Source organism: Stylophora pistillata, chromosome 5 (assembly GCF_964205215.1).
Source record: "Stylophora pistillata chromosome 5, jaStyPist1.2, whole genome shotgun sequence".
In the NCBI taxonomy this organism is placed as follows: domain Eukaryota; kingdom Metazoa; phylum Cnidaria; class Anthozoa; order Scleractinia; family Pocilloporidae; genus Stylophora; species Stylophora pistillata.
Window position 1 is genome coordinate 37,531,565 of NC_142523.1, and position 26,755 is coordinate 37,558,319.

Here is a 26,755-nt window from a genome sequence, read left to right on the forward strand (position 1 = left end):
TTTACGATCATCGGCAATGACCAGTCGTGTATCATCTAACGCGCGCCAATTGCCTCACTAGGGTCAAGGGGGTTTGAATATCTGTGATTTATTTTCAGCCCAGAAGAGATCAGAGAAGAGTCGGCGTTGCCAATGCAGTAAACAAAATTCGAAACCATGAGGTTGTTGTTTTGTATTTTATTGCGTTTTCAGTTAAGAAGCTTTTCTCAATTAGGAAGCGGGGACATTAATTAGTCAGGACGACAACGCGAAGGAAGATGTTGTTAAAAAAATGAATCTCTAGTTTTAGTGAGAATTTCGAAAATGGCTGCATGTGTTTACCGTCTCATACGGCGCCACAACTCAACCTCAGCATAACGTATGTAAGCAGCTTCGAGTTCCAAATGGAAATTACAATAATTTGCTGTCGCGGTTTCCATTTGCAGAAGACGCAAGTTTTGTTGATTTCATGTCGTTGTTTTGCAAAGGACGGTCGAGAAATGTACAAAGTTTTAAAACACATGTGCTGAGCTATTGTTCTGTCCATTAGATCTTTTGTTTTTCCCCGTCCTTGTTGCCGTCGCCGTCGTGGTTTGCCTTAAAGGCCCATTTTCATCCGAGATCCTTTGCAGTCGTTTGTTTTTGCTTTGGAATCGCGCTATTGTTAAATGGCGAACTCTGATAGTCATTCACAAACACTGTTAAAAAGAAAAACAAAGATTTGGTGAAGAACACAGTAAACAAATTTGCAGCTAAATATTTGAGACTGAAAAATCAAATCGAGTCTGTGTATAAAACTTGTACAAAGCTTACTTGATGTTGAAGGAAATTGTTCGGCTTCAACACTAAATGAAATATAAACAAATAACCAATATTGGCCAAAACTGATTTACTTTACGCATTTCAATTATAAAATAATGACTTGTACAAGTGAGATCGCTTACATACATATCTCAGGATCTCAAGTAAAAATCAGTTAAATAATTATTCTCACTTCGAAAAAATCTCCCCGGAGTCTCTAGTTCCATCCTAGGAACAATGCAATAACATTTCTGCAAAAGCACTGTCTGTAGTGTTACCGAAACCCATTGTTGTTTTCCTTGGCCTCCATAAATCATACACAGACTCTCGAAGTCAATAACCTTTGCCGAGCCGGGCAGATCCGGTCTTCCTCTAGACCGCTTCTTCGGCGGCATGAACTTTTCAAATGACGTTTTTCACCGTCATACATGTAAGACTTAAAAACTATTTACTGATATGGATACTACGATAGTTTGTTATTCGCACATGATTCAAGATGCAACTTTAATAGCCCTAATTAGTAAGATGGAAGAAGATATCAAAGCGATTCCGCAACTTCGAGGAAAATTGCGTATTTTTCATAGATGAAAAATGATCTGGGCGCGTAAGGCATCTCGATAGAAAATGGGCCTTTAAGGTCCCTATTCTGTCAGTACGCCAAAGACAAGAATATCAAAGGCTCGTATTCTTTTTAGTGCAAAAGCTTCACTCTAACGTTGTAAAATTTGTATTTACAGTAAATCAAGTTTAGAAGTGTATTATAAGACAATATATGAAAGTAATAGATGAAGATGATTTCAATTCATGGCTCCGGAATAAGAAAAGCAAATACCCTGGAGAGGGCGGTCTTAGTTTTCCTAACCGTTAGGCGTAAAACGATAAAAAAAAAAAAAGATCAGTTCTAAGCGGTAAAAATTGATGAATTTTAGCTGCAAGACGAAAAATAAGTAACCAACAAAAATTTTCTATGAATTGCGACGGAAAGAAATACATCGTTAGCCGTAAAATAGGCAAAATTTAAACGTTAGTCGTAAGAGACATCATTTGATTGATATCCTCCTGGAGGACTAAGACGAGCGGGAATTGATGGAAACAATTGAGTTAAACTGGCGGAATAAATCAAGCATTGATTATCTTGTAAATAGGAATTGTGTATTCTTATATTTTTCATTTATCAAAATACAACACAGGTATTCAATTCCGCAGACATTTGAATCCTGCTAAAAAAAAAAACAAAAAAAAGAAAAAAGTGAAAAGAAAAGAAAAAATCGCAAGCCATTCCGATATGTTCTGTAAGAATAGAGCTCGTATAACTTAAGTTTAACGAACAAAAACATTTCCGTGTGGATTAGCCACTCTTTTCAATTGATTTGCTTGAGTTTTTCCGCATGTACTGGCCGTTGGCTATCCATATTTTTTGAACCATCAAAAAAAAAAAAAATTAATTCCACTGCCCTCAGGAACCATTCCTGTAACAAATGGCCTTACCGAGTTCGGTACTGAACCGAAACACTCATTAGAAACCTGTTTAACCGTCATACAATTGATAGAGCCATTCTTCTCTTGCACCATGCTTCCAGAGCCTTCACTGCATGCAATCCAGTTGTTGATGTTGCTCTTGATCAAGAATTCCTTGCCGATGCTGCGCCACAATGCAATGTCCATAGCCTCAGAGTGCGTTTCGCTCAGTGGAACGGTTGTGGACACTCGAACGTTAGCAGTGCTGGCTGACCGAGATGGACACGGGGTGGACAGCACTAGATTTTTTGTTGAACTTAGAGTAATCTGTAAAAGTGTAACTCCAAACTAGTGTCCAACCTCCTCTTTCAGTCTGTTAGTCGCAGAAGGCCTGGAATGCGTTACCATGAGAACCACCATAATAATTTAATAATAATGTAATATTTATATTGCGCAAATTAACATGTGGATATCATCAAATGCGCATCACAACACTTTTGCGGGGGACTTTGGCCAGACTGCATCAGCAGTTTAGAAAAAGTCGGAGAAAACTTATTTGAAGATGCCCTTTCGCCCCCAATTCCCTGTAAACAGGCCAGACCATATCACAGTAATCTCGTGAGTGGGTTCTTCAACGTCCCCTGCTTAACCAAATTAACTAATTAATTGATCCTGGTCTATCCAATAGACACCTGAATCGGCTGAGGGAACTTTCTGTTTCAGGTCTCGACAGTTCAACATTGCGAATTCTTTGGAAAACCCTATGGAGAATTTGGATGATGAAAATACAGTCAACACATTCTGACGTAAGGGCTGATAGTTTCGAAAGAAACTGTTTGGGGCTGCGTCGGTGGGAGTAACGAAATAATTTGGATATATCAACAAAGTTGAAATGGTAAATTGGCCACCGTAATGATTACAAAAGCTGACGTTTCGAGCGTTAGCCCTTCGTCGGAGCGACGTAGCCCGCAGAAACAAAATTTACTTAAATTTTACTCATCTGTTTGTTACGTAAAGTACTTTGTTCAGCCAGTTTATATTTTCCTTCAGCTAAGCGTTTGATAATCTCGCTTATGAAGAAAAGTGAAGTTTTGTGAAGGTAAAGTGTTTTCATTTTTCGATTTCGTTAGTAATGTTTCTATTGGCTGATTACGTTTGGCGAGTTCGAAGCTGTGCAATAATCCTACGCTCTTAATCGTGACTTCCGCAAGTTCCCTGCAGTGTGCAGAGCTTAAATTTGTGCCCATTCAGCCATTAACTCAAGGAAATTGATCGAATTACAAGCTTGGGTTAAGGAAATCTGGAAACGTGCTGTAGAACTTCTTACAGTTACGCCCTAATACAGGAACTCGCCCGAGAATAACGTTGCGTTTTACATTAACAACTTAAACGCTTCTCCTATTAAGGTTAAAATCAACTCGAAGCTACCTAACTCTGTGATGTTATCAATCTGCGCTCGGGAAGTTACAAAACGAAGTAACGCAGTAACGAGTAACGGAGTACTGAAGTAAAAAAACAGAACGTACTAGTGTCAGTTAGCCATGATGGAAAGAATGATTACGTTTTGTCGAGTTTTTCTTTTCGAATTTTATTCTCGTAGGCTTTAATTTTTCAATTCAGTTCATTAAAAAGCAGATTTAAGTTGACCGGGTCATTAATTTACATATGACTTTGAACTCGCAAACGTGTTCATTTCATGTACCAACTTTCGAAACGCTTACCCGAGTGACCAAAAATGACTAAATTTCAACGTCACAAGAAAGAGGTATGTGTCGTTAAAACTTGAATTGCTTTGGAGATTTTCTTTCAACCGTAAAATAATGGCATTTACTAAGATCAGTTGTTCGTTCTTGTATCGAAATCATCTCTTTGATTAACTAGACTTCATCAGTATTCATGGGCATAAGTTTGATTGAAATATTTAATTGCCTTAATTATCTCGAAAGTTATGAACGAAGTTGGCACAAGAAAATCTTACAAAAAAAAAAAAAAAAAAACTAGTTAATAGCTTGCTCTAGATTCTTTCCTGAACTATTTCTTCTAAATGAATTGTGAACTTGATTTTTTAAATAAATTTTATTGATAGTCATTCTCCGGGAAAAATCATGCTTGCTCAATACAAACTCCCCCAGGGTGGTCTCGCTAACTGTCAAAACTTCAATATACTGTTACCGAAAAGCCGTCATTAATTGGATGACATGGATAATTGAGATTGACAATAAATTACCACGAGTTTTATCCTGTTTCTTTTAGGACTCTGAACATTTCAAACAACGTTAGTCGGTCAGTTGTATTTCAACTTCGATTTGGACCAAACGACCAACAAAATTCCATTTTACCCAGCGATCAATTGACATCGTTCAATTCAGGATCAGTAACACTTGAACGATGTTGATTTATTTTACGATCTTCTATTTTGTTTTCTTCTCGACCTCGAGGTACAATTAGCGTTTTCACAATTGAATGAATTTTCAGCTTACTTATGATTTTTGAGTGCGTTTGCTTGTGGCTGTTCTCATTGCAAAAAACTCAGACCAAACGTTTCTCACAGAATTGTTTGTTTCTGATCTCCGACTCTAGGGGAGTGGATCAGCAACGTTTCAGAGTGTTGGACATGGATGCAAAAGGCAATCTATATCTTTACAAGACGGCGCTACTATGCAAGAACGAGGTAATGAAACGATTGAGAAATGGGACGTACAGTTTGGCAGAACAGAGCAAAAAGGGTAAGAGAATTTCCTTTTCCTTTTTAAGACATCGATATAATGATAAACCTAAGAAAAGCGAGCTGAGAGCGACAAGAATGCCAGTGCCCTTTTACCTTGTAGCTCGTTAACTATCATCTTGTCACGATTAGAAATTTCAAAATATGTCTGCTCTTTCGCACAGTTTAAGGCATCGGTATAATCTTATTAGAGAACAAATGTCGCCAGGAATGCATTTCACTTTTTATATGTTTTGTTATCTTCCTGTTGTGAATGGGAATTTTAAAATACGTGTCTGTCAAGTACCTTCCCGAAATTGTTTGGTCAAGAAATAAAACATACATCCTGAATGTACCTTAAAAGAGTTCTCATATTTTTAAACTGCTTTTTCAAATTCCTCTTCTTCCGCTTCAACACCAAACCTTTTTTGTTACTCCTTCTTGAATGAAGTATATCATGAAAATTTCGATAAAAAGCGGACAGTTTATTAATTTTCTTTGAACTTGCATTTATCTTTTTTTTTTTCTTAACTCAACAGGCTTCTCCAAGGACTTCCCGGCGCTTAGCTGTAAGGAGCTCAAACAGAAATCACCATCAGCCGTGTCAGGCGTCTATTGGATAGATCCTGATGGTGGTTTCCAAAGTAACGCTTTCCAGGTCTATTGCGACCAGCAAACGGACGGAGGGGGTTGGACGCTGGTTTACAGCTACACCTTTACCGATTACGCACATTTCAAGAGTGCATCAAACGCTGTCACCCCGCGTCCATCTTGGTTAGCCGGCAGCTCCAACGTTCGAGTGTCCAAAACAGTTCCACTTAGCGAGACTCAATATGAGGCAATGGATTTTGCTTTGTGGTCCAGCATTGGTAAGGAAACCCTGATCAAAAGCAACATCAACAACTGGTTCGCATGCAAGGAACGCACTGGTAGCATAGTGAAACAGAATCAGGGGTCTATCCACTGTAAACTGGTCAAACAGTTTGCTAAGAACTGTGGCAGCGCGGCACCAAACTTCTGGAAGTTTTACGCGACTGGGCCTTCATTTAATGGAGGTCAATTTTATTACTTTGATGGGAGCACGAAGAGGAATTGGCCTACCCATGATCCTTGTGGAAGATATCGAGCAGACCATTTGAAAAACGTTCAAAACCCACACGGAAACATTTTTATCCGTTGAAAGCCTAAAGGAGTTTTGCAAAGCTGAAGCGTGCGTACTTTGTGAGGAAGTTTCAAGGCTGTTATATAAAGATGGGTCCTTGTTTTATGGGATATCAGTGCCTGACCTTTTCAAACGTGGCAAAACCACACGGGGACATTTTTGTGCGTTGAGGACATAGGAGAGTTTTAAGTGCTTAAGGTTTTTTTGTTTTGTAAAGGGAAAAATTGAAATATTCTGCTCAGAAGTTTCAAAGCTAATAAAGATGATATCTTGCTTTATAGGATATCAGTGCCTTACTTTATTGAGGGTTTTAAATCAAGAAGGTAACGTAGAAGAGAATCACACAAAATGGGTAATGTAATGTTGATGACACGTTTTTCTAAAATGATGTCTAGAATTGTGGCCTATGGTCATTATTTCCAGAAAAGTCCTTAGAAATATTATTTAGCGCTTTAATGCGTTCATCAATATTTTATTTTTAAAACACTAAGTCCTGAGTTTGCATTTAAAAAGTTCCTGGATTAACATCAGTTTAATAGGCCTTTTGTAGTTAGAGATCACGTGCTTCGATACCGCATAGCAACGCGATACTGCATACTGCATACTGCATTCAAACAAAGAATACAGCAGATAACAAGTTAAAGGGTATCCCAGTTCGAGTAATCTTGTAAGTTTTAATCAACAGCTTCCTTGAAGTGTATCGGCGACAAATCAATTTTGTTGTGATTTTGCTGCTGATACACTCCGGGGAAGCTGTTGATTACTTCTGACTGGATTTCTCGAATTGGGATTCCTTTTGACCTGTTATCCGCTGCATTCTATGTTCGAATGCAGACCTCTGTGACCTCTATTCTGTCTGAGATCACTGGAGTGCTTGCTCTCCAGGATGGCGTTGCTATGCGGTATCTATGCACGTGATCTCTAACTGCAAAACGCCTATTAACTACAAAGGATATGATTGTTTTCAAAGAAAAGAAATTATTAATCTTTTGTTCCCACTGTGCTTTTGAATTTAAAAAAATGGGAGCCTCTCCAACCCGCTCCCTGGTGATACACCAATCCAGAATCAAGGCGGGGGGAAACTTCAGGGGAGCTGTGATCCCCATTGCAAAGCAAACATTTAAGGGGGGCATTGCTCCCTATGTTTCGGTGCGAAAACATCACTAGCGCAGAAAAAGATTCCCCAGGAAAATTTTGAGTCTAGTGACGTTTCTTAGTCAATCTATTTGGAACGCGCTTCGCAAATCATAGCAATTACCAGATCTTTTTAAATTAAACTTTTAATCACGGCTTATCGAATGCGTTCGAGTTAACAGTTGACTCTAGAGTCTGCCTTGGTAGTACGCTATTTTGTCAAAAGGGGTCCATCCAGTTCTAGTAAGAGAAAACAAGAATGATTTTCATTATGTGGTACTACGTTGAGCGCCACATTACAGGAATATGCTAGTCGTAAAAAAAAAGAGTCTTCATTGCTTGCAGAAAACCCAAAAGGCACGGTGTACTCTTTGTTAAGCTTGGTAGGGTGTTCCACAGCAAAAACTAGAAGTAGTGAAAAGGATATTAAAATACTATGCTTTCTAGTTAAGAAGGCACAAACCCTGAAGGCTGAGACTCACGGAAACTAATGGGCTGAGAGATTAATGAAAACTTTCTTTAAAACAACCATATTAAATTGCATGTTATTGAGCAGGTTATACATGAAATAGAAGTTTCGTGTTTCAGGAGTCTTGGATTACTGCTAAAACCAGCAAACCCAAACTAAGCCAAGTCTTAAGGAGAGGATATTACATAAGATTACATGCCTTAATTTAATCACTTCTCACGCCGCCCACACGACCCTTTTAGTTTAGTTTAACGAATAAAAATATTTCCATGTGGATTAGCCACACTTTTCAATTGATTTGATTGAGTTTTTCCACATGGATCATGTGTGGGCCAACTTTGACCTTTGTTACCATCAAAGTAATGATAAAGATTGCCGCTGCTGTAAAGAACAATCCCTTTACTATCAGGCGCAACTGAGTTTGGCACTACACCGGAACACTTAGACGTTTTATTGTGTGGCATCGCTGAGTATTTTTATGACTGACTGAGTTTGTATTTTGACTTGCCCTACGGGCTCGTCAAAATACGGCACAACTCGTGAAAATAACAGCAGGTCCACATCAGCTATTTTTAGCTGCCTTAATTCAACCTGCTATACCAAATAAAGTGCATGTATGTATGTATAAAAAACATCTAATCAGAGATCTATTATCCAACACACCAAATTGTTATTTCAGTGCGGGCGAATTTGGCGGATATTTCTGGAGTACAAATATCGCGTGATATATGTACTCGTCTCACGCGTTATTTGTACTCTACGAAGCACAATTAGATAATAATGTCAGTTATTTTGATCTGATTTGAACTCGGAACTGTTGATAATTTACACGCCTGCCCGCGATGCAATTCTGCCAAAAAAAAAGCATGGATAATTTTCAGGAATTCATCATGTCACTCGTTTAGTCAGTTCACGAAAGATACTGAACTTACTTTGCAGATCGAATTAAACCCGTACTGCTCGGGGCGATGGTTGATCACAAACTGCTCCTAAATCATGCTCAATAACTCTTTAATCTTACCTTGTCGTCGAGAAAGTCAAGCCACAGAACGAAGAGAGAAACAAATCAATAATAACTTGGTTAGGCATTGTCCTGCTTGGCATCGAAATTCAGATGGTATTGCTCGTCTCGAGATTGCACAACTTGAAATTGTAGTTGTGATGTAGGTATTGGGTAAACTGGATAAAGAGCTGGACTCAGTCATAAGAAAATTGCATGATAAAAATATGACAGGAACACCCATTACCAACCAATCAATTTTCAGAAAATTCTCCTGTGACTCGATGGCAAACAATGAAAGAAGATCCAGGCTCACGAGGATACTAAATTTTGTAATTTCATCTCCTATGTGGAATCTTTTTGCTTGCGTCCAACTTTTGACAGGAAGGTTTATAAAAATTCGTTGCAATTTCCATTTGATCAATGTATACAGTGGTAGAGTATTTCCTGGAGGCAGGAGGGAGGGGGGGAGGGGGCGGGAGAGAGGTAAATAAGCAGCATATCATATGCCACTGTTATTTCTTGGAGGCAGGAGGGAGGGGGGAGGTGAGGGCGGGAGAGCGGTAAATAAGCAGCACAATATATGCTACTGTTATTTCCTGGAGGTAGGAAGGAGGGGGGGAAGGGGGTGGGAGAGAGGTAAATAAGCAGCATATTATATGCCACTGTTATCTCCAGGAGGTAGAAAGGAGGGGGGAGGGGGCGGGAGAGAGGTAAATAAGCAGCATATATGGCACTGTTATTTCCTGGAGGCAGGAGGGAGGGGGGAGGTGAAGGCAGCATCCCGGAGAGGTAAATAAGCAGCATATTATATGCTACCGTTATTTCCTGGAGGTAGGAAGAGGGGGAGGGGGCGGGAGAGTGGTAAATAAGCAGCATATTATATGCCACTGTTATTTCCTGGAGGTAGGAAGGAGGGGGGGAGGGGGCGGGAGATAGGTAAATAAGCAGCATATCATATGCCACTGTTATTTCCTGGAAGAAAGAGGAAGGGGGGAAGGAGCGGGAGAGAGGTAAATAAGCAGCATATTATGTGCCACTGTTACTTCCTGGAGGCAGGAGGGAAGTGGGGGAGGGGGAGGGAGAGAGGTAAATAAGCAGCATATTATATGCCACTGTTATTTCCTGGAGGTAGGAAGGAGGGGGGGAGGGGGCGGGAGATAGGTAAATAAGCAGCATATCATATGCCACTGTTATTTCCTGGAAGAAAGCGGAAAGGGGGAAGGAGCGGGAGAGAGGTAAATAAGCAGCATATTATGTGCCACTGTTACTTCCTGGAGGCAGGAGGGAAGTGGGGGAGGGGGAGGGAGAGAGGTAAATAAGAAGCATATTATATGCCACTGTTATTTCCTGGAGGTAGGAAGGAGGGGGGGAGGGGGCGGGAGATAGGTAAATAAGCAGCATATCATATGCCACTGTTATTTCCTGGAAGAAAGAGGAAGGGGGGAAGGAGCGGGAGAGAGGTAAATAAGCAGCATATTATGTGCCACTGTTACTTCCTGGAGGCAGGAGGGAAGTGGGGGAGGGGGCGGGAGAGAGGTAAATAAGCAGCATATTATGTGCCACTGTTATTATCTTGGAGAACTAAATTGTCTAAAATTGTTTTTTTGTCCCAAACTCGTACAAGTTGATCAGTTAGGTCACAGAATACATGTCAAGTGAGCTGACGAAGTTTCTGTGAAAAATACCTTAGCAGAGTAGAAAGCTCCAACATTTTATTGTCTATGGTGAAGTATCCAAAAGTGATAAAGTTCTCGTAAATCATAAAATCCTACTCAACCGACTACACTGTTAATGAATTTTATCATGTTAATTTATTTCCACCACACACATAGACCGTAAAGTGTATATGAAAGAGAGGGTAAGAATTGGAACAGTATTGAATTAATTACCATGCAACCCACATTGCTCTTCGATTTCTAGCAGCCTAATGAATAATTTAAAAAAAAAATACTTCTATATGAAGTTAGGACTTTGCTACAGCTTTCTTTTGAGAAATGGAGATATAAAGACACTTACGAGCTGTTCTTAAGTGGCAGTCATGATTTCATCGAATGAAAATGTTACCGTGTGGGTTAGCAACGCCCTTTAATTGATTTTCATCGCCTTTGCCGCACGGATCATGGGTGGGCCATCCATTCCTTGTGTCACCATCAAGAAAATAGTATGAACCGCTTCCGGAGAAGACCGATCCGCGAGATCCTACGCCAAATGTTTGCGGTATTACACCAGAACACTGCCCGGAGACCTGTTTGACCAGCTTACAACTAACAGACCCGCCCTTCTGTCTTACTAAGCTACCAGTGCCTTCCTTGCATGCGATCCAGTTGTTGATGTTGCTCTTGATCAGGAATTCCTTACCAATGCTGCGCCACAAAGCAAAGTCCATGGCCTCATAATGGGTCTCGCTCAGTGGAACCGTTGTGGACACTCGCACGTTAGCATAACTGGCTGACCAAGATGGACGAGGGGTGACAGCATTTTTGGTACCAGCGAAACTAGCGTAATCTGTGAAAGTGTAACTGTAAACTAGAGTCCAGCCTCCACCATCTGTTTGTAGGTCACAGTAGGCCTGGAACGCGTTACCATGAGAACCACCATCTGGGTCTATCCAATAGACACCTGACTCGGCTGAAGGAACTTTCTGTTTCAGGTCCTTACAGTTCAACAACGCGAATTCTTTGGACAATCCTTTGTAGAAATTGAATGATGAAAATATAGTAAACACATTTCTAACCCTCCCTGCTCAAAATAAATTAGCTCAAAGAACGAAAATGTTTTTGACTGTGTAATGATAAATGATACATGTCCTCTAACACACACGGCTTGTCAAGTGACCTTGAAATTTAAAACTCAAATCATGGCATTTTTTATTGTTACCTAAATTGCTTGGTTCAGCCAGTTGATATTTTCCTTCAGTCAGACGTTTAATAATCTCGCTTATGCAGAGCAGTGAAGTTTTGTGCAGATAAAGTGTTCCATTTGGGTCCATCTCCAGCACCTTGAACCTTGAAGGATCTCGCCCGCTAAGAATTGATCGAAAACTTACAGTTCAATGAGATTGTATAATTTGTGTTTATCAATAATAATCTGAATGGCAGTGTTAAATTGAGAGGTCAGTTGAGCTACCCACCTACTTGTCTTACCCACCCTCGCTTAGACATTAATATAACAAAGCCGCCGCAAGCGAGTAAGTCTTGCATCTGATTTGCTGAGATGATAGCGTGAGTTTTCTAGACTGATTAGTTGGCGTGGTCATGTAAAGCCTTTGGAATCCCGGATTTTTTGTCTACAACTAAGGGCTAACGCTCGAAAGGTCAGCTTTTTATCTTTTTACGGTGGCCAATTTACTATTTCAGCTTAGTTGATACAACCAAATTACCTTGTTACCTCCACCGACGCAGCAACACAGTTTCTTAAGAAACTTACTCCCCTCTTATTCATTTGTAATCTGTTTATCTGTTTTATTATTATTATTTCATGAAACATTAAAAGCGAATTTACACAACCCGCATTTAGCATTAGCTAGTCTTGGCGGGTATTAGTAATAAGTTAGTAAATACTACACATTGTAATTGGAAAAATACTTTGAATTAGCTTCCTTTCAATCATCCCGTGCGGATTACAAGGTATGTGCTAAACATGTTTAGACTCGTTCCGACTATGGAAAGGGAGAGGAAAACTGTAAATAAATACGAACGGCATTATAGAAAATAACTTACAGTAGTTTATTATTACCATGACGAAAACGTTTAATTTTTTACGCACGTAATTGCAAATGCTAAGCTTGTTCATCCATGTAAACACTCTATTCAAAGCGTTCTGTTTAGTTAGGTTTCTGTCGAGACGGTTTATTATAAAGTGCACTTTATTCAAGTTAAAAAAACCTACTATCTTACCTTGAAGTTGAGATGGTCAAGCTACAAATTGAAAAGAAAACCCAAGTAGAGAATACGTAGTTGCACATTGTTAAGCTTGACAACACTCGTCTCTTGCTGCAGATGGATTGTCTCGAGACTGCACAAGTTTAAGTTGCAGTGTTCATGTAGGTGTAGGTTGAACTGAATAAAGAACCCTACTTGATCGGAATGAAATAGGCTGAAAAATGCAAAAATAAACAGGATTATTATTAGTTGACGTTAACCAATTAATTCTTCAGTAAACTTAAAAATTAACGGACATCACTCAATGAGGATTCGGTGTCAAATACTTAGACGGGTGTAAAAGCTATTTACTCTTGCTATGGAATTTGTCTCACGTGCGGCCTTGGATCTTCCCAAATTATCGATGTTAAACGAGGCACGATATTAAAATGAACTGGGAATTCCTTCTTCTTCCATCGTTTTAGACGTACTGTACCTATGGGGGGGGAGGGGAGGGGATTTGATGAGAGGTACATCAATTAGGCGGTCAATGATCACCTTTTACTTCGCCTTCATAATCTTTTTCAAACAACATCGCAAGTCCATGCCTATAATTTGAGGGACTCGGCTCATAATCTCTTCATTCCTAGACAACTCTTTGAAGCCGGAAAATGCAGCCTGCACTATCGAGTTAGGTTAAATGTTCAAACATTCAGCAAAATTCAACTTGAGATAGTTTAGAACGCAGTTTTATTAAACAACGGCTAAACTTCGTCTAAACAACCAGTCCCTGGCCCCAACGCTTTCTTCTCAACATCTTCCCATCCCTCATTCTTATTTCCCTTCATCCCCACCCCTCACCCCTCGGTATTTACCCCTCGCCCCTCGGTGTTTACCCCTCACCCCTCGGTGTTTACCCCTCACCCCTCGGTGTTTACCCCTCACCCCTCGGTGTTTACCCCTCACCCCTCGGTGTTTACCCCTCACCCCTCGGTGTTTACCCTTCACCCCTGAGTTAGGTAGGTAGGTAACTTTATTTCAACTCGGGTTGTTGAGGCTGAACTGGCCCCTAGCAATACATGCTAACATGCCGAGCAACACTCACCCATCCCACCCCAGGGGAGGACATCCACCACACAGTAATCTCGTTCGTGGGAAACCGTGATACCGTGTATAAATAAAGCTTATGTATGTATGCATGTGTGTATGTATGCATGTATGCATGTATGCATGTATGTATGTATGTATGTATGTATGTATGTATGTATGCATGCATGTATGTATGTATGTATGTGTGTGTGTGTGTATGTATGTATATATGTATGTATTGATAAACAGCATATTACGCGCCGCTGTAAACATTTGATATCCAAACGTGCCACAATGTTTTTCGTCAGGAGCTATTTGGAATAGATCCAATTTCAAAGAGAAAAAAAAAAGAGAAAAGAAATTCCTGCTGTTTAACCATCGACTTTCATGGTGTTTATGTAACCTCCCCTGACTGTCCGCCATACATTTTTCACAAACATTATTCTTAGAGTCTGGCGTTAAATCTGGAGATATTTTTTAGCTGACGTTCTTTTCTACTCTGGACATCTGTCGGCAAGGCAAAGTACTGTTTTGTAGGATGAATTCACGTATTTTTACCCTAGATAGTTCAAAGGTTCAAGGGGGATTACAGTATCAGTGATTTCTTTTCAAGCCAGGAGAGATCAAAGCACAGATTACAGAAAGATCAATCGACAGTTAGTGATGTCTATGTAGTAAACTATTTCTTATCCCATTTCTCCCATCGCCTCCACCGTCGTTCTCTGAAAAACCCGTTCATGTAAGTGAAGAAAATATACAATATTATTTAATTTATTTTCATTTAATGTTGTTGTCTCTGCTAGCTCTTATGACTATTCCAAACAGCCGGTGCTCTATTTATTTTCAATATTGTTATTTAACTTAACACAGGCAAGGGAGTACAAATAAAGAATGTTGTTGTTATTGACAAGTAGTCTCCTATCATGCTCTTCGTTTCTAAACAACTCAAGGTTTTTAATTCGAAATCCCCTCGAGTTCTTAGGACGATCACAAACAAGCGATCTGTGTCAAAGTCTGGCGGAGGAATCCTCAGAGAAAGCTCAGCAGAGTGATAGAGACAGAACTCATGTAGTATAGGTGAAAAATTTGTAAACGGAACCCGGGGACTTTGGCCAGTAGAAAAACCCCGGAATTTCTTGTTTGCAGTTTTCTTCTTAAGAAAAGAACCTTTTTTTCTCTCTATTAGAGTATTTAGTCAGAATATTAAAGTCTCGTTTTGTTTTCACGGGCAAAACCCATAAATTTACGTGGTAAATCGCATGGTATATACACATGATTAGGTTTGGTAGACGTTAGTGGTGTATCATGTAAATGTACCCAGAGTCGAAAGTGGATACTAAAATCTGTATGTTATTGAAAGAAAAGGAAGCGTGCCAAAGCGCTTGGGCGTGCAGAAGAATCAATATAATAACTAGGAATCGAGGAACACAAACATAATTGATTTCATCAACACTAGAATGTTTATTTCAAATTGAATGTAAACGGCTATGTTTTCTTTGTTAAGTATACTTAGCTAAAACTCAAAATTGGTGCAAATTAGTGACTTTCACTGTCACGCAATCGAAACCTAAAATCGAAATGTCTTCCGCCAAAAGAGTGGGCTACTGTTGAAGATCGATTTGATTAATAAACAATTTTCTCAAGTTTCAGGTCTTTAGGGGTTTTCCGCTGATGAATTATTCGCTTAAATGTCTGACATAGATTTAACGTAAACTTCTGTTGTCTTGATTGGCTTCTAAAATGATTAGTTATCCAATGTGAACATGAGATCAACAGTCATTTAACACATTTTATTAAGTTTCTAATCCTCAGGGAACAAAAGATTCACGTTTACGAGGTTTTTCGGAGGTGAAACTGCAATAGCCCTCGTTATTTTGGATGTCGGAATTTTACCCTTGAAAACCAAGGATATACATAATTGCACTTTACGCATAGAACCCGTATAGACCTCAACGAAAAGTTTAACGAATAAAAATATTTCCATGTGGATTAACCACACCTTTCAACTGGTTGGCTTGATCTCTTCCACATGGGTCATGCGTTGGAGAGCTATCTCTTGTGTCACCATCAAAGTAATAATAGAGAGTGCCGCTGGAAAGAAACATCCCTGATTTATTGGGCGTTACCGAACTCGGCACTACACCGGAACACTGGTCAGATACCTTTTTAATGAGTTTGCAAGAAAGGGACCCCTTTTCTTGCTTTACAATACTACCAGTGCCTTCCTTGCATGCGATCCAGTTGTTAATGTTGCTCTTGATCAGGGTTTCTTTGCCAATGCTGCGCCACAAAGCAAAGTTCATGGCCTCATAATGTGTCTCGCTTAGTGGAACTGTTGTGGACACTCGGACGTTAGCGTTACTGGCTGACCAAGATGGACGAGGGATAACAGCATTTGGTCCCTTTTTGAAATTATTGTAATCTGTAAAAGTGTAACTGTACACTAGAGTCCAGCCTCCACCATCCGTTTGCTGGTCGCAGTAGGCCTGGAACGCATTACTCAGGGAACCACCATCTGGGTCTATCCAATAGACACCTGACTCAGCTGAAGGAACTTTCTGTTTCAGGTCCTTACAGTTCAACATTGCGAATTCTCTAGACAATCCTGCAAGAACGGTTAAGTGATTTCAACTCATCTGACCTTCATAACAAATCAGTAGAAGTCCGCTGTGGCTCAAAGGCAGGCATGGCATCTGCCAAGAGGGAAAAGGAAACGGATTTCCCTTTTGCTTCAAATAATGTAATTCACTAATTATCTGGAAAGAAGTTTCAATGTGGTAAATCAAGCTTAAATAAAATTGACGTTCTTGTGAAAAAAAGGGAATTAAGGAAAATCTTGGAAACATTTTAATCTATTCAATTCGGTTTCTTTAATTCTTCAACAAAGTTGCTTAAAGTGATAACATTCCTGGAATTAATGAATCTTTTGTTACCTAAATTGTTTGGTTCAACGAGTTGGTATGCTCCTTCAGTCAATCGCCTGATAATATCTTTCGTACACAGCAGCGACGTCTTGTGAAAATAAAGTGTTCCATTTGGGTCCATATCAAGTACTTTAAATCTTGGCTGGTCCCGCCCGCTAAGAAATGAAGGAAAACTAAATTAAAAGAACTAAATTAAGTGCTCACTTTGGGGGGCTGGTTGGCTGGATGTGATGCTTTAATGCATGTGATGCTTTAATGTGACAGCGTGATGCTGTTAGTGAGCTTCTATGCGTTAGCTGATGTTTGGCTGTGTAGCCGCGTCATGCGGTTCCAGTCAATACCCACTAATTGACCCTTGCTCACCCTAGAGTCTGCTGTAGCTCAGTGGTTAGAGCATCCGACTACATCACGGAGGGTCGTGGGTTCAAATCCCATCTGGAAACTCGATTTTTCTCTTATATTAAAATTGTTTATTTCATCTTTAAAAACTAAATTAGTTCTACAAAACGGTTTCCTGCAGTTGATAAGATCAGTTTCCTTTGCGGTGGCAAGTCGATTCTTCTAACAAAAAAATGTAAAGAAAGCAATTGAAGAGAGTGAAAGCTGAAAGAGAATTCAGGTTTCGATTGTACGGGGTCTATGGATCCCAGATATAACAACTGGCCAGCTGCTAGAATCCTTGCGAGGTCTTGTAATTATGATGCCGCAGGATGGATGCGACCAATTAAAAGGCATCGTTAAGTACAGCTACTGGAATCCATGTAGATTACAGTCGAAAACTAAATGAAAATTGCTTTGAATTAATAAGTTTTCACTCAGTCATTCCATGTAAATGACGAGGTATCTACCATTGAAAGCAAGAGGAAAATATTACTCGCTATGAAAGGCATTAAAGAAATTAACAACAGTTATCATGACGAAAAGTTGAAAATTTTACGCCTGTTTCTGTAGATATTGAGCTTTGTAGATCGAAATGAGCTCTTAATTCAAAGCGAAAAGGTCAGCAAGGATTTTGCCCAGAAGGTTTACTACAAAGTGCATTTTATCCAAGTAAAACAAAACCTTTACCTTACCTTGACGATGAGATGGTTAAGCAAAAAATTGAGTGTATGTAGAAAAACAAAGCAATGATTAAGTGGTTAAGCATCGTCGAGCTTGTTATGGTACTGACGCGATTATTGCTGCGGGTGGATTGTCTCGAGACTGCACAAGGTGAAGTTGAAATCTTGACTGATGTAGGTGTTGGTTAAACTGAATTAAGAACCTTACTCGATCTCATCGAAATAGGCTGAGTTATGTTGGAAAATGAAGAAGAAATGACAAGATGACCATCAGCTGTTAATTAATTTTACATGTCATTCGCTGATATAAAACTTGGCATCGTTGAATGAGGATGCAGTTTCAAATACTAAGACGGCTATGTAAAAGCTAGTATTCCTCCTAAGTCTTTTGAAGTCGTGAATGTTTAACAACGTATTTTAATCCAAACCAGTTAGGACGTCTGCCTCTCTACAATGTCTCGACGGTGCAGTATCTCTTGGGGAGTGGGTAGAAGAACACAAAGTTAGAAACAGCACAATTAATACGTGCTGCTTTTTCGTGGTAAACTACTTAGAATTAATCTGATTAAAAAAAAAATAGAGAGAGAAATTTCAGCTGTTTATCGCTCATGATGTAAATGTAAGGTCCCCTCACTGTCTGCGATTTATTTTTTATAACTGAAGTTAATCTTAGATTCTGGTGAAAAACTGGAGATCTTTCTTGGCTGATATTCTTCTCTTTTCTCAACACCTGTCTGCATGGCAGTGCATTGTTTTTTTAGCACGAAATCACGTACTGTTTACCCCAAGAGAGTTAACATAAAACGGTCAAGGGGGTAACGTACAGTATTCGTGATTTGTTTTCAATCAATAAGAGATCAAAGCACAGCTAATTATATAACGGAAAGCTCTATTGACAGTCAATGATGTTTATGGAGTAGACAAATTTATATTCAACTTCCTGCCCTCTTCCCCCAACACCACTATCCCCAAAATCCCCTTTAGGAAATCAGCATCGAGGACTAATAGTCTAACATTAATATTCGTAGTTTGTACACTACTGCGGACTTTTAGTAAGAATTCCACACGCAAGCATGACTCAGAGAAAGCTCATATGTCTGAGTGATAGAAACACAACTATTAGAAAATTTGAATGGAACTCGTCGATCGGTGGCTAGAGAAAACGTTAAATTGCTGTTACCAGATTTCCAACTCAGAGAACAAGCTTGTTTTCTTGTCATAAAAGTCAGGGGCTTGCTCAGCTGTTTACTAGATATAGGAAGAAGTCATACAACTCTTGGTACATCAGTCTCCTTTAGGAATAATTGGCTCGGGCCTCAGATTGTTTCGAACAGTTTTCAGCCATCGCAAGACAAGTGCAGAAATAAAGTTTCCAAAGAGTCAAAAGACTTCCGGGAAATTTTAGAAAGTCCGTGATTATAGTAACGGCCAAGAAAAGATTTACTTTCTGTTGGCTGTTTTATTTCAAAATTGTTTGTCATATGCAGTAATTAGTTTGGCTTGGTCATAAATTTACATAAGACCGTGGATTTTGCGAACGTGACTATTTCAGGTACCAACCGAAGACAAACTGAGTCTGCAAGATGTCTAAAATTCAGCGCCGTAAAATGGCTTTGCAGTCAAATCCTAAGGAAATACTTGGTAAATTTCTTTCAACCGGAAGATAATGGTTGCCTATTTTTGTATCGAAATATGAAATTAAAAGTTTCTTCAATAACTAGAATTGATCAGTGGAATATTAATAAATTTTTATGTGTATCAGACTGTTTACTTGAAATACGTTAATGCAGTCGGCTTATTAATTATCTCTAAAATTATAAACTAAGTCGGCACAATATTACCTTAAAATACGAAAGATTTATTAGCTGGCCTATATTTTTTCCACCGACTATCTCTTCCCAATGAATTGTGAAAATTTTTAAAGTATTTTTTCCTGATAATTATCGAGCGTGGAAAATATTGCGTCTCATAACCCCCCCAGGGCAAATGGTCTTCTCGCTCACCGTCAAAATATCAATACTGTCATTAATTTCAGGATATAGACTGAAAATAAACTACCACGAGTTTTATCTCGTTTCTTTCAAGACTCTTAACACTTAATAGCGCTTTTCTCGGTCGCAGGTATTGCAGTTTTAAATTTCGAGCAAAGGATCGACAGAAACTCCATTTTGCCCATCGATCAGTTCAGGATCAGTAACACTCGAGTGATGTTGTTTTATGTAATGATCTACTATTTCGTTTTCTCCTCGACCTCAAGGTACTATTAACTTTTCCTTTCTTGAATTAATTTTTTATTTATCATAGATTTTTGGCTGCCCGTTGGAGTTAGAGTCGACGGTTGGGGTGGGGGGGGGGGGGGGGGGCGTGGAAGGGGGCGAAATAATACTTATACTCATTCCTCCATCCTCACCCCCTCCCAGTTTTTTTTTACTTTCACTCCCCCCCGGTGTAAAATCCGCTTCCTTTAAAACAAAATTTTTTCTAAGAAAATATTGAGCACTTGCTTGCCAAAATTACGCCTCATTAGTTGTATTCAATATTTACAGCAACTTGTTAAAGGTAAGACGCAATTACAGAGTGTTGGTCTTAAAATCAAATCACTTTATCCTAATTTGGACGAGTTTCCTGATATCCTCCCAGTTATATTATTTGTTTTTACGGTCATTTCAGTTCCTTTTGCTTGAATTTCACTGGCCTTTGTTTGTAAAAACATGGGCTGCATCACGGCCTAGAAACAGACTCTTATGAATAAAACGTAAGAGCGATGTGAACTGAGCTATTGGAGAGAAATTACTTTTTAATCACTTCTGGGAGTCGAAGGGTAAGAGCTTGCCGGCTTGTCCTGTAGTAAGAAATAAAAGTGATGAAAAAGATAATATAAAAGTATCCAATATTTTCTGGGAAGATTAAGTAAAAAATGAAATGAACTGATGCATTGATTTCCTTAAAAATAAACAAATTTTATTGCACACTTTTCATTATGTCGTAGATATTACATAAATTTTCAGTCTTGAAAACGTTTATATTGCTACAAACTGGCGACCAAAAGCAAAGATATTACGTAGGATTACAAAACACATTTAAAATAATTTTCATTCCATATATATATAACCCTTGTAGTCAGGTTTAACGAATAAAAATATTTCCGTGTGGATTCACCACACCTTTTATAAAATTTCCTTGAGCCTTTCCGCAAGGGTCATGTACTGGCCAACTCCCAGTTGTGCGACCTTCAAAGTAACAATAAGTACTGCTGCTGGAAAGAATCATTCCAATACTAATGACCTTAAAGAGTTCGGCACTACACCAAAACATTGGTCAGAAACCTGTTTAACCGTTTTACATCTAACAGATCCGTCCTTATGTTGCACCAAGCTACCAGTGCCTTCCTTGCATGCGATCCAGTTGTTGATGTTGCTCTTGATCAGGAATTCCTTACCAATGCTGCGCCACAAAGCAAAGTCCAAGGCCTCATAATGTGTCTCGCTCAGTGGAACTGTTGTAGACACTCGAACGTCAGCACTACTGGCTGACCAAGACGGACGCGGGTTGACAGCATTTTTGTTACTGGTGAAACTTGAATAATCTGTAACGTGTAACTCCAAACTAGTGTCCAACCTCCTCCGTTGGTCTGTTGGTCGTAGTAGGCCTGAAACGCATTCCCATGAGAACCACCATCTAAGTCTATTCAGTAGACACCTGACTAGGCTGAGGGAACTTTCTGTTTCAGGTCTTTACAGTTCAACACCGCGAGTTCTTTCGACAGCCCTATGGAGAATTTGGATCATGAAAATACAGTCAACACAATTCTAACGTACCCCGCAGGAAATAAATCACTTTGAGTAACGGAAATGTTTAAGACTGTTTGAAATGATATCGACACATGAGATGATACACGATCTCCAACGAACATGACAAATTAAATCAGCCTTGAAATGTGAGACTCAATTTAAAGCAAAGCTTATTTGTTACCTAAATTTCCTGGTTCGACCAGTTCATGTTTTCCTTCAGTCAGGCGTTTGATGATCTCGTTTATGCAGAGAAATGAGGTTTTGTTAAGGTAAAGTGTTCCGTTTGGGTCCATTTCAAGCACTTTAAACCTTGAAGGATCCTGCCCACTGGGAAACAAAGGAAAGCTATCAGTTTTAAGAGATCAAGTATGATATGTTGGTTATCAAATGGATTTGTTAACATTATAATTTAAAGGTCGTTTTGGTAAAAGAGGTTCATATTTACTTTTCTTACTACCCATCTTCTCAGGCGCAAAAAGAGGGCGTGAGTGAGTAGGTTCTGTTTTTGATTGGTTGTAAGGATATTGCGAGTTTTCTCGACCAAAAATGGTGTGTAGTGTAATTAAATCAGTGGTATCACCGATGTTACTCGAGAACCGATTGAAATTTGCATGAATTTTTTTTTTTCAGTCACTCAATTATCCCATGTGGATCTTGGAGTACATACCATACATGTCTAGACTAGTTCCAACTTTGGAAAGCTGGAGGAAAATATAACTCACTATGAACGCCATGATAGAAAATATAAGTAGGTTGCTATTACCGTGAGGGAAAATTGAAACTATCACAAATATATGTATGGCGATACCGAGCTTTACAAATAGAAATAACTCCTATTTCAAAGAGCGATGGCTCATAAGGTTTCCGTGAAGACAGTTTACCATAAAATACATTTTTACCAAAGTAAAACAAAACGCTTCTTATAGCTTGACGTTGAAATGATCAGGCTACAAGTTGAGAAGAAAAACCAAGTAGTGATTACGTAGTGAAGCATTGTCGTGCTTGGTATCCGAATTCAGATGGCAACACTTGCCTCTTGCTGCAGATGGGCTGTATCGAGACTGCACAACTGTAATTTGTTGTCTCCACGTAGGTGTTGGTTGAAATGAATTAAAAACCCTTCTAGATCGTAATGAAATAGGCGAGCTTTGCCTCAAAAATTAGAAAATATTGACAGGATTATCATCAGTTGTTAATTAATTCTTTCAGGAAATTCTATTGAAAAATTCATTACTTGACGAGGGAATTCCGCATTAGATTGCACGCGAAAACCGATATCGCACTGAATCGCATAACTGAATAAAAATGAGAAAAAAAAAAAAAAAAGGAAGAAGCATTACTTAAAGTTGTTATGTTTACGTAGATGCGAAATAATATCACGTGGATGCGAAACAATATCACGTGGATGCGAAACAATATCACGTGGATGCGAAACAATATCACGTGGATGCGAAACAATATCACGTGGATGCGAAACAATATCACGTGGATGCGAAACAATATCACTTAGCCTTGTTTTCAACTCGCAACTCCACACTAAATACCTGGCTTCGCTAACCAATCAGAATGCGAGATTTTATTCAATGATGCGATTCTTTTATAAATGGGTATTGCTGAATGAGAACACAGAGTCAAAATACTAAGACGGGTATAACAGCTGTTTACCCCCTCTATGTCATTATTTTTTCTCATGTGCGGCATTGGATCTTCTCGAATTTTTGGATGTTACTGGAGATGTTAAGGAATATGCCATAAATGTTCTCATCATGAGCTATTTGGATTAAGTGCAATCCCAGAAAAGAAAAGAAATTCCAGCTGTTTAACCATCAACTCTCATATTGTGAATGTAACCTCTCTTCACCGTCTGCTATACTTTGTCCAGAGCAATAGTTCTTTGAACCCGGTGTTAAATTTTGACATTTTATTTTTAAAGCTGATATTCTTCTCTATTCTCAACATCTCTTAGCATGGTGGTGTATTGACTTGTTGGTAGAGATCACGTGTTGTTTATCTTAGAGAGTTAATAGTGTCAAGTGGGTTACCGTATCCTTGATTTGTTTTCAGTAAAAGAGATCAGAGCACAGTTTACAAAACTATTAAATAACGGTCGGCACTATTGATGTGGGAAAGAAGTGATTTCTTGTCAAATAATGTTTATTTTCAATTTTTTCAGGCTATTGAATTAAAAGCGAGGTTTTGATCTCACGGATATTACATTACTGCTAAAAACAAGCAAAATCGAGCTATTGCACTATATAAGCTATGCAATATAGGAAAATAGCTCGTGTAGCCAAAGTGATAAATCAACGTCACGTCTAACGAACAAAAATATTCCCATGTGGGTTAGCCACCCCTTTGGACTGATTTGCTTGAGATTTTCCACATGGGTCGTGCACTGGATATTCCACATCAAGAATTGTGGAACCATCAAAAAAATAGGAAATTTTGCCACCACGACCATCATCAAGAATCATTCCATTTTCATATGGCCTTAAAAAGTTCGGCATTGCACCCAGACACTTGCCGGAAACCTGTTTAACTATTTTACAAGTGACAGAGCCCCCTTTCTGTTGCACTATACTTCCAGTGCCTTCACTGCGTGCAATCCAGTTCTTGATGTTGCTCTTGATCAGGAATTCCTTACCCATGCCGCTCCATAAAGCAAAGTTAATAGTTTCATAATGCGTTTCACTCAGTGGAACTGTTGTGGACACTCGAACGTTAGCAGCGCTAGCTGACCAGGATGGACGAGGAGTGACAGCATTAGATCCCCTGTTGAAGTTAGAGTAATCTGTAAAAGTGTAACTCCAAACTAGTGTCGAACCTCCTCTGTCAGTCTGCTGGTCGCAGAGGGCCTGGAACGCGTTACCATGAGAACCACCATCTGGGTCTATACAACAGACACCTGACTCGGCTGAGAGAACTTTCTGTTTCAGGTCTTTACAGTTCAACACTGAAAATTCTTTGGATAATCCTATGGAGAATTTGAATGATGAAAATACAGTCAACACATTTTAATGTACCCCCAAAGCGGAAATACAATTAACTCAAGGAACGAAAGTGCTTAAGACTATTTTAACCGATATAGGATCATGAGATGATATAATGATCTTGAAAAAACATGACAATTTGAATAACCTCTAAATTTGGGACTGAAATCGAGGCATGGTTTATTTGTTTCTTAAATTGCCTGGTTCGACTAGTTGATATTTGCCTTCAGTCAGACGTTTAATGATCTCGCTTATGCAGAGCAGTGAAGTCTTGTGCAAATGAAGTGTTCCATTTTGGTCCATTTCCAGCACTTTGAACCTTGGCGTATCCTGCCCGCTGAGAAAGGAAGGAAAACTAACGCTGAGGTAGGTTTTGCATTTAGTTGCTTGAGAGGGTGGCGCGAGTTTTCTCGACCAATCGGAGGGCCTACTAGAGCAAAACTAGTGGTATCCCGGATTTTACTCGATACCTGATTGAAATTTCTCTAAATAAGCAATCATTCAATCATCTAATGGGGATTACGAGGTATATAACAAACATGTGTAGATAAGCTCCCTCTACCAAAAGCTGGAGGTAAAATATAACTAACAAGAACGGCACTAACGAGAATATCAGCAGTTTGTTATTCCCAGGAAGAAAACGTGAATCTTTTCTGTATGCATACCGATCAAAGCAAGCTCTTCATTGAGGGTCAAATGGCCAGTATAGTTTCTATCGAAACGATTTATTACAAAGTGCATTTCATTTAAGTAAAACAAAACTTTTACCTTACCTTGACGTTGACAAGGTCAGACTACAAGTTGAGAAGAATATCTAAACAGCCATTATGTGGTTAAGCATTTTCGTGCTTGATATCCAAATTCAGATGGTAACACTCGTCTATTGTTGCAGATGGATTGTCTCGAGACTGCACAAACAGAGGTTGAAAGCTTGACTGATGTAGGGTGTTGGTAGAACTGAATTAAGAACCTTACTCGATCTAATTGAAATGGACTGAGTTTTGTTCGAAAATGATAAAATAATGACAGGATTATCATCAGTTGTTAATTAGTTCAGGTCATTCTCTAATATTAAAGTTGGCATCAATGAGTGAGGATCCAGTTTCAAACACTAAAAAGGCTATAAAAGCTATTTATCCCCTCTATAGAAGTTGTCTTATGTTTGTCATCGAATCTGTTCCAGTTCTGAATGTTATTCAACGCAATTTATAGACTGAAACGAGTAAGGACTTCTGCCTCCCTTCAATCTCTCGATGGTGCAGTATCTCTCGGGGACTATGGAGAAGAACACATAGAAACAAACAGCATACTTTATATGTGCTGTTGTGAACGGTGGAGTTCACGAATGCTTTATTAAGTACTCACTACGAATTATTTGGAGTTATCTAATTAAAAAAAAAAAAGAGAAACCCCAGCTGTATATCCCTCATGGTGTAAATGTAAACTCCCCTAACAGTCATAATAATAATTAATTAAACTTTAATATTTATATTGCGCCAAATACATTTAAAATATGATGAAATGCGCATGTAGCTTTTGTAGCTGACGCTAATTCTTAGAATCCTGTGTAAAATTTAGAGTTATTTCTTAGCTGATATTCTTCTATTTTCTTAACACCTGTCTCCATGGCAGTACATTGTTTTGTAACTTGAAATCACGTGATTGTTCACCCCAGGGAATTAATAGGGTCAAGAGGGTAACGTACAGTATCAGTGGTTTGTTTTCCATCAACAAGAGATCAGAGCACAGCTTACGGAAAGATTAATTCACAATCAATGATGGAGTAAACAATTTTATATCTCATTTCCCTACCATTCCCCCACCCCACCATTATCGCTATTTAACAATTATTCCACGAGCGCGCGTTGGATATAAGATGATATATAGCCAACGAGGCGCGTAGCGCCGAGTTGGCTATAACCATCTCATATCCAACAAGTGCGAGTGGAATAATTGTTTTATTAAAAACGCCCCCAAGAAAGAATTATTTTGTAAGAAAAAATCGGATTTTTTAGGTCCCGTTTGATTTTAAGCTGACGCATACACTTACCATATTTGTAGATTATGGTATATTGGCTGATATACCATAATGGCTAAGCCAATAAAAAGTCTTGAATTGCATTATCCAATGATCCAGTTTTTAATAATTGAAAATAACCTTTACACAATCAGGATCGTGGACTAATAGTCTACAATCATATTCATGGTTTATACACTACTCCAGACTTTTGGCAAGAATTCCATGCACACAGCAATCAATCAGATCGAGGACTACTTAGCGAAAGCTCATATGAGTGATATAGAGGGAACTATGGTGGTTAGAGTAAACT

At 39.0% G+C, this 26,755-nt stretch overlaps 3 protein-coding genes, 1 long non-coding RNA gene and 3 pseudogenes across 8 annotated transcripts in view; 1 reads left to right on the forward strand and 6 right to left on the reverse strand.

The window, feature by feature from the left end:
- Nucleotides 1-9,381, reverse strand: LOC148731825 (uncharacterized). Of its 2 annotated transcripts, XR_016001478.1 has the most exons (3): nt 8,729-9,380; nt 793-824; nt 1-677 (listed from the first exon to the last, which is right to left on the reverse strand). It is a non-coding gene; the product is annotated as an uncharacterized LOC148731825 (long non-coding RNA). The 2 variants fall into 2 exon arrangements; XR_016001479.1 differs by lacking the exons at nt 1-677; nt 793-824 and adding an exon at nt 7,415-7,643 and having other exon boundaries at nt 8,729-9,381.
- Nucleotides 1,857-3,708, reverse strand: LOC148731826 (uncharacterized; annotated as a pseudogene).
- The window catches only part of LOC148731827 (collagen alpha-1(III) chain-like), a 27,363-nt gene continuing 3,525 nt past the window's right edge, over nt 2,918-26,755 (forward strand). Inside the window, exons 1-3 of one of the 3 annotated variants that reach the window (XM_088760713.1) lie at nt 2,918-3,044; nt 4,819-4,964; nt 5,482-6,405. In XM_088760713.1, coding sequence (XP_088616839.1) covers nt 4,853-4,964; nt 5,482-6,122 — 753 coding nt within the window. In that variant the 5' untranslated portion in view covers nt 2,918-3,044; nt 4,819-4,852 and the 3' untranslated portion in view covers nt 6,123-6,405. Of the gene's footprint in view, nt 3,045-4,486; nt 4,677-4,818; nt 4,965-5,481; nt 6,406-26,755 lie in introns of those variants that run through there. The other 2 variants (XM_088760711.1, XM_088760712.1) reach the window with 2 other exon arrangements.
- On the reverse strand, nt 10,408-12,792 carry LOC148731828 (uncharacterized). Its single transcript, XM_088760708.1, has 3 exons — nt 12,607-12,792; nt 11,588-11,733; nt 10,408-11,398 (listed from the first exon to the last, which is right to left on the reverse strand). Exons 1-3 carry the CDS (start codon nt 12,672-12,674, stop codon nt 10,755-10,757), a joined length of 858 nt encoding a protein of 285 aa, XP_088616834.1. The 5' UTR covers nt 12,675-12,792; the 3' UTR covers nt 10,408-10,754.
- Nucleotides 15,097-18,129, reverse strand: LOC148731829 (uncharacterized). Its single transcript, XM_088762128.1, has 3 exons — nt 17,657-18,129; nt 16,593-16,738; nt 15,097-16,264 (listed from the first exon to the last, which is right to left on the reverse strand). The coding sequence occupies exons 1-3, from the start codon at nt 17,728-17,730 to the stop codon at nt 15,621-15,623; spliced, it is 864 nt and encodes a 287-aa protein (XP_088618254.1). The 5' UTR covers nt 17,731-18,129; the 3' UTR covers nt 15,097-15,620.
- Nucleotides 20,590-23,462, reverse strand: LOC148731830 (uncharacterized; annotated as a pseudogene). Its single transcript, XR_016002078.1, has 2 exons — nt 21,617-23,462; nt 20,590-21,412 (listed from the first exon to the last, which is right to left on the reverse strand). The product of XR_016002078.1 is annotated as an uncharacterized LOC148731830 (transcript).
- LOC148731831 (uncharacterized) lies at nt 23,572-25,266 on the reverse strand (annotated as a pseudogene).

What these genes read in the sequence shown, in the direction of transcription:
- LOC148731829 (XM_088762128.1), bottom strand. Translation starts at nt 17,730, where the DNA reads ATGCTTAACCACTTAATCATTGCTTTGTTTTTCTACATACACTCAATT. An exon ending in TTAACCATCTCATCGTCAAG is followed by an intron (nt 16,739 to 17,656) that starts GTAAGGTAAAGG and finishes TTCATTTCTTAG; the next exon opens with CGGGCGGGACCAGCCAAGAT. An exon ending in CGTTGAACCAAACAATTTAG is followed by an intron (nt 16,265 to 16,592) that starts GTAACAAAAGAT and finishes CCGTTCTTGCAG; the next exon opens with GATTGTCTAGAGAATTCGCA.
- LOC148731828 (XM_088760708.1), bottom strand. Translation starts at nt 12,674, where the DNA reads ATGTGCAACTACGTATTCTCTACTTGGGTTTTCTTTTCAATTTGTAGC. An exon ending in TTGACCATCTCAACTTCAAG is followed by an intron (nt 11,734 to 12,606) that starts GTAAGATAGTAG and finishes ATCAATTCTTAG; the next exon opens with CGGGCGAGATCCTTCAAGGT. An exon ending in GGCTGAACCAAGCAATTTAG is followed by an intron (nt 11,399 to 11,587) that starts GTAACAATAAAA and finishes ATTTCTACAAAG; the next exon opens with GATTGTCCAAAGAATTCGCG.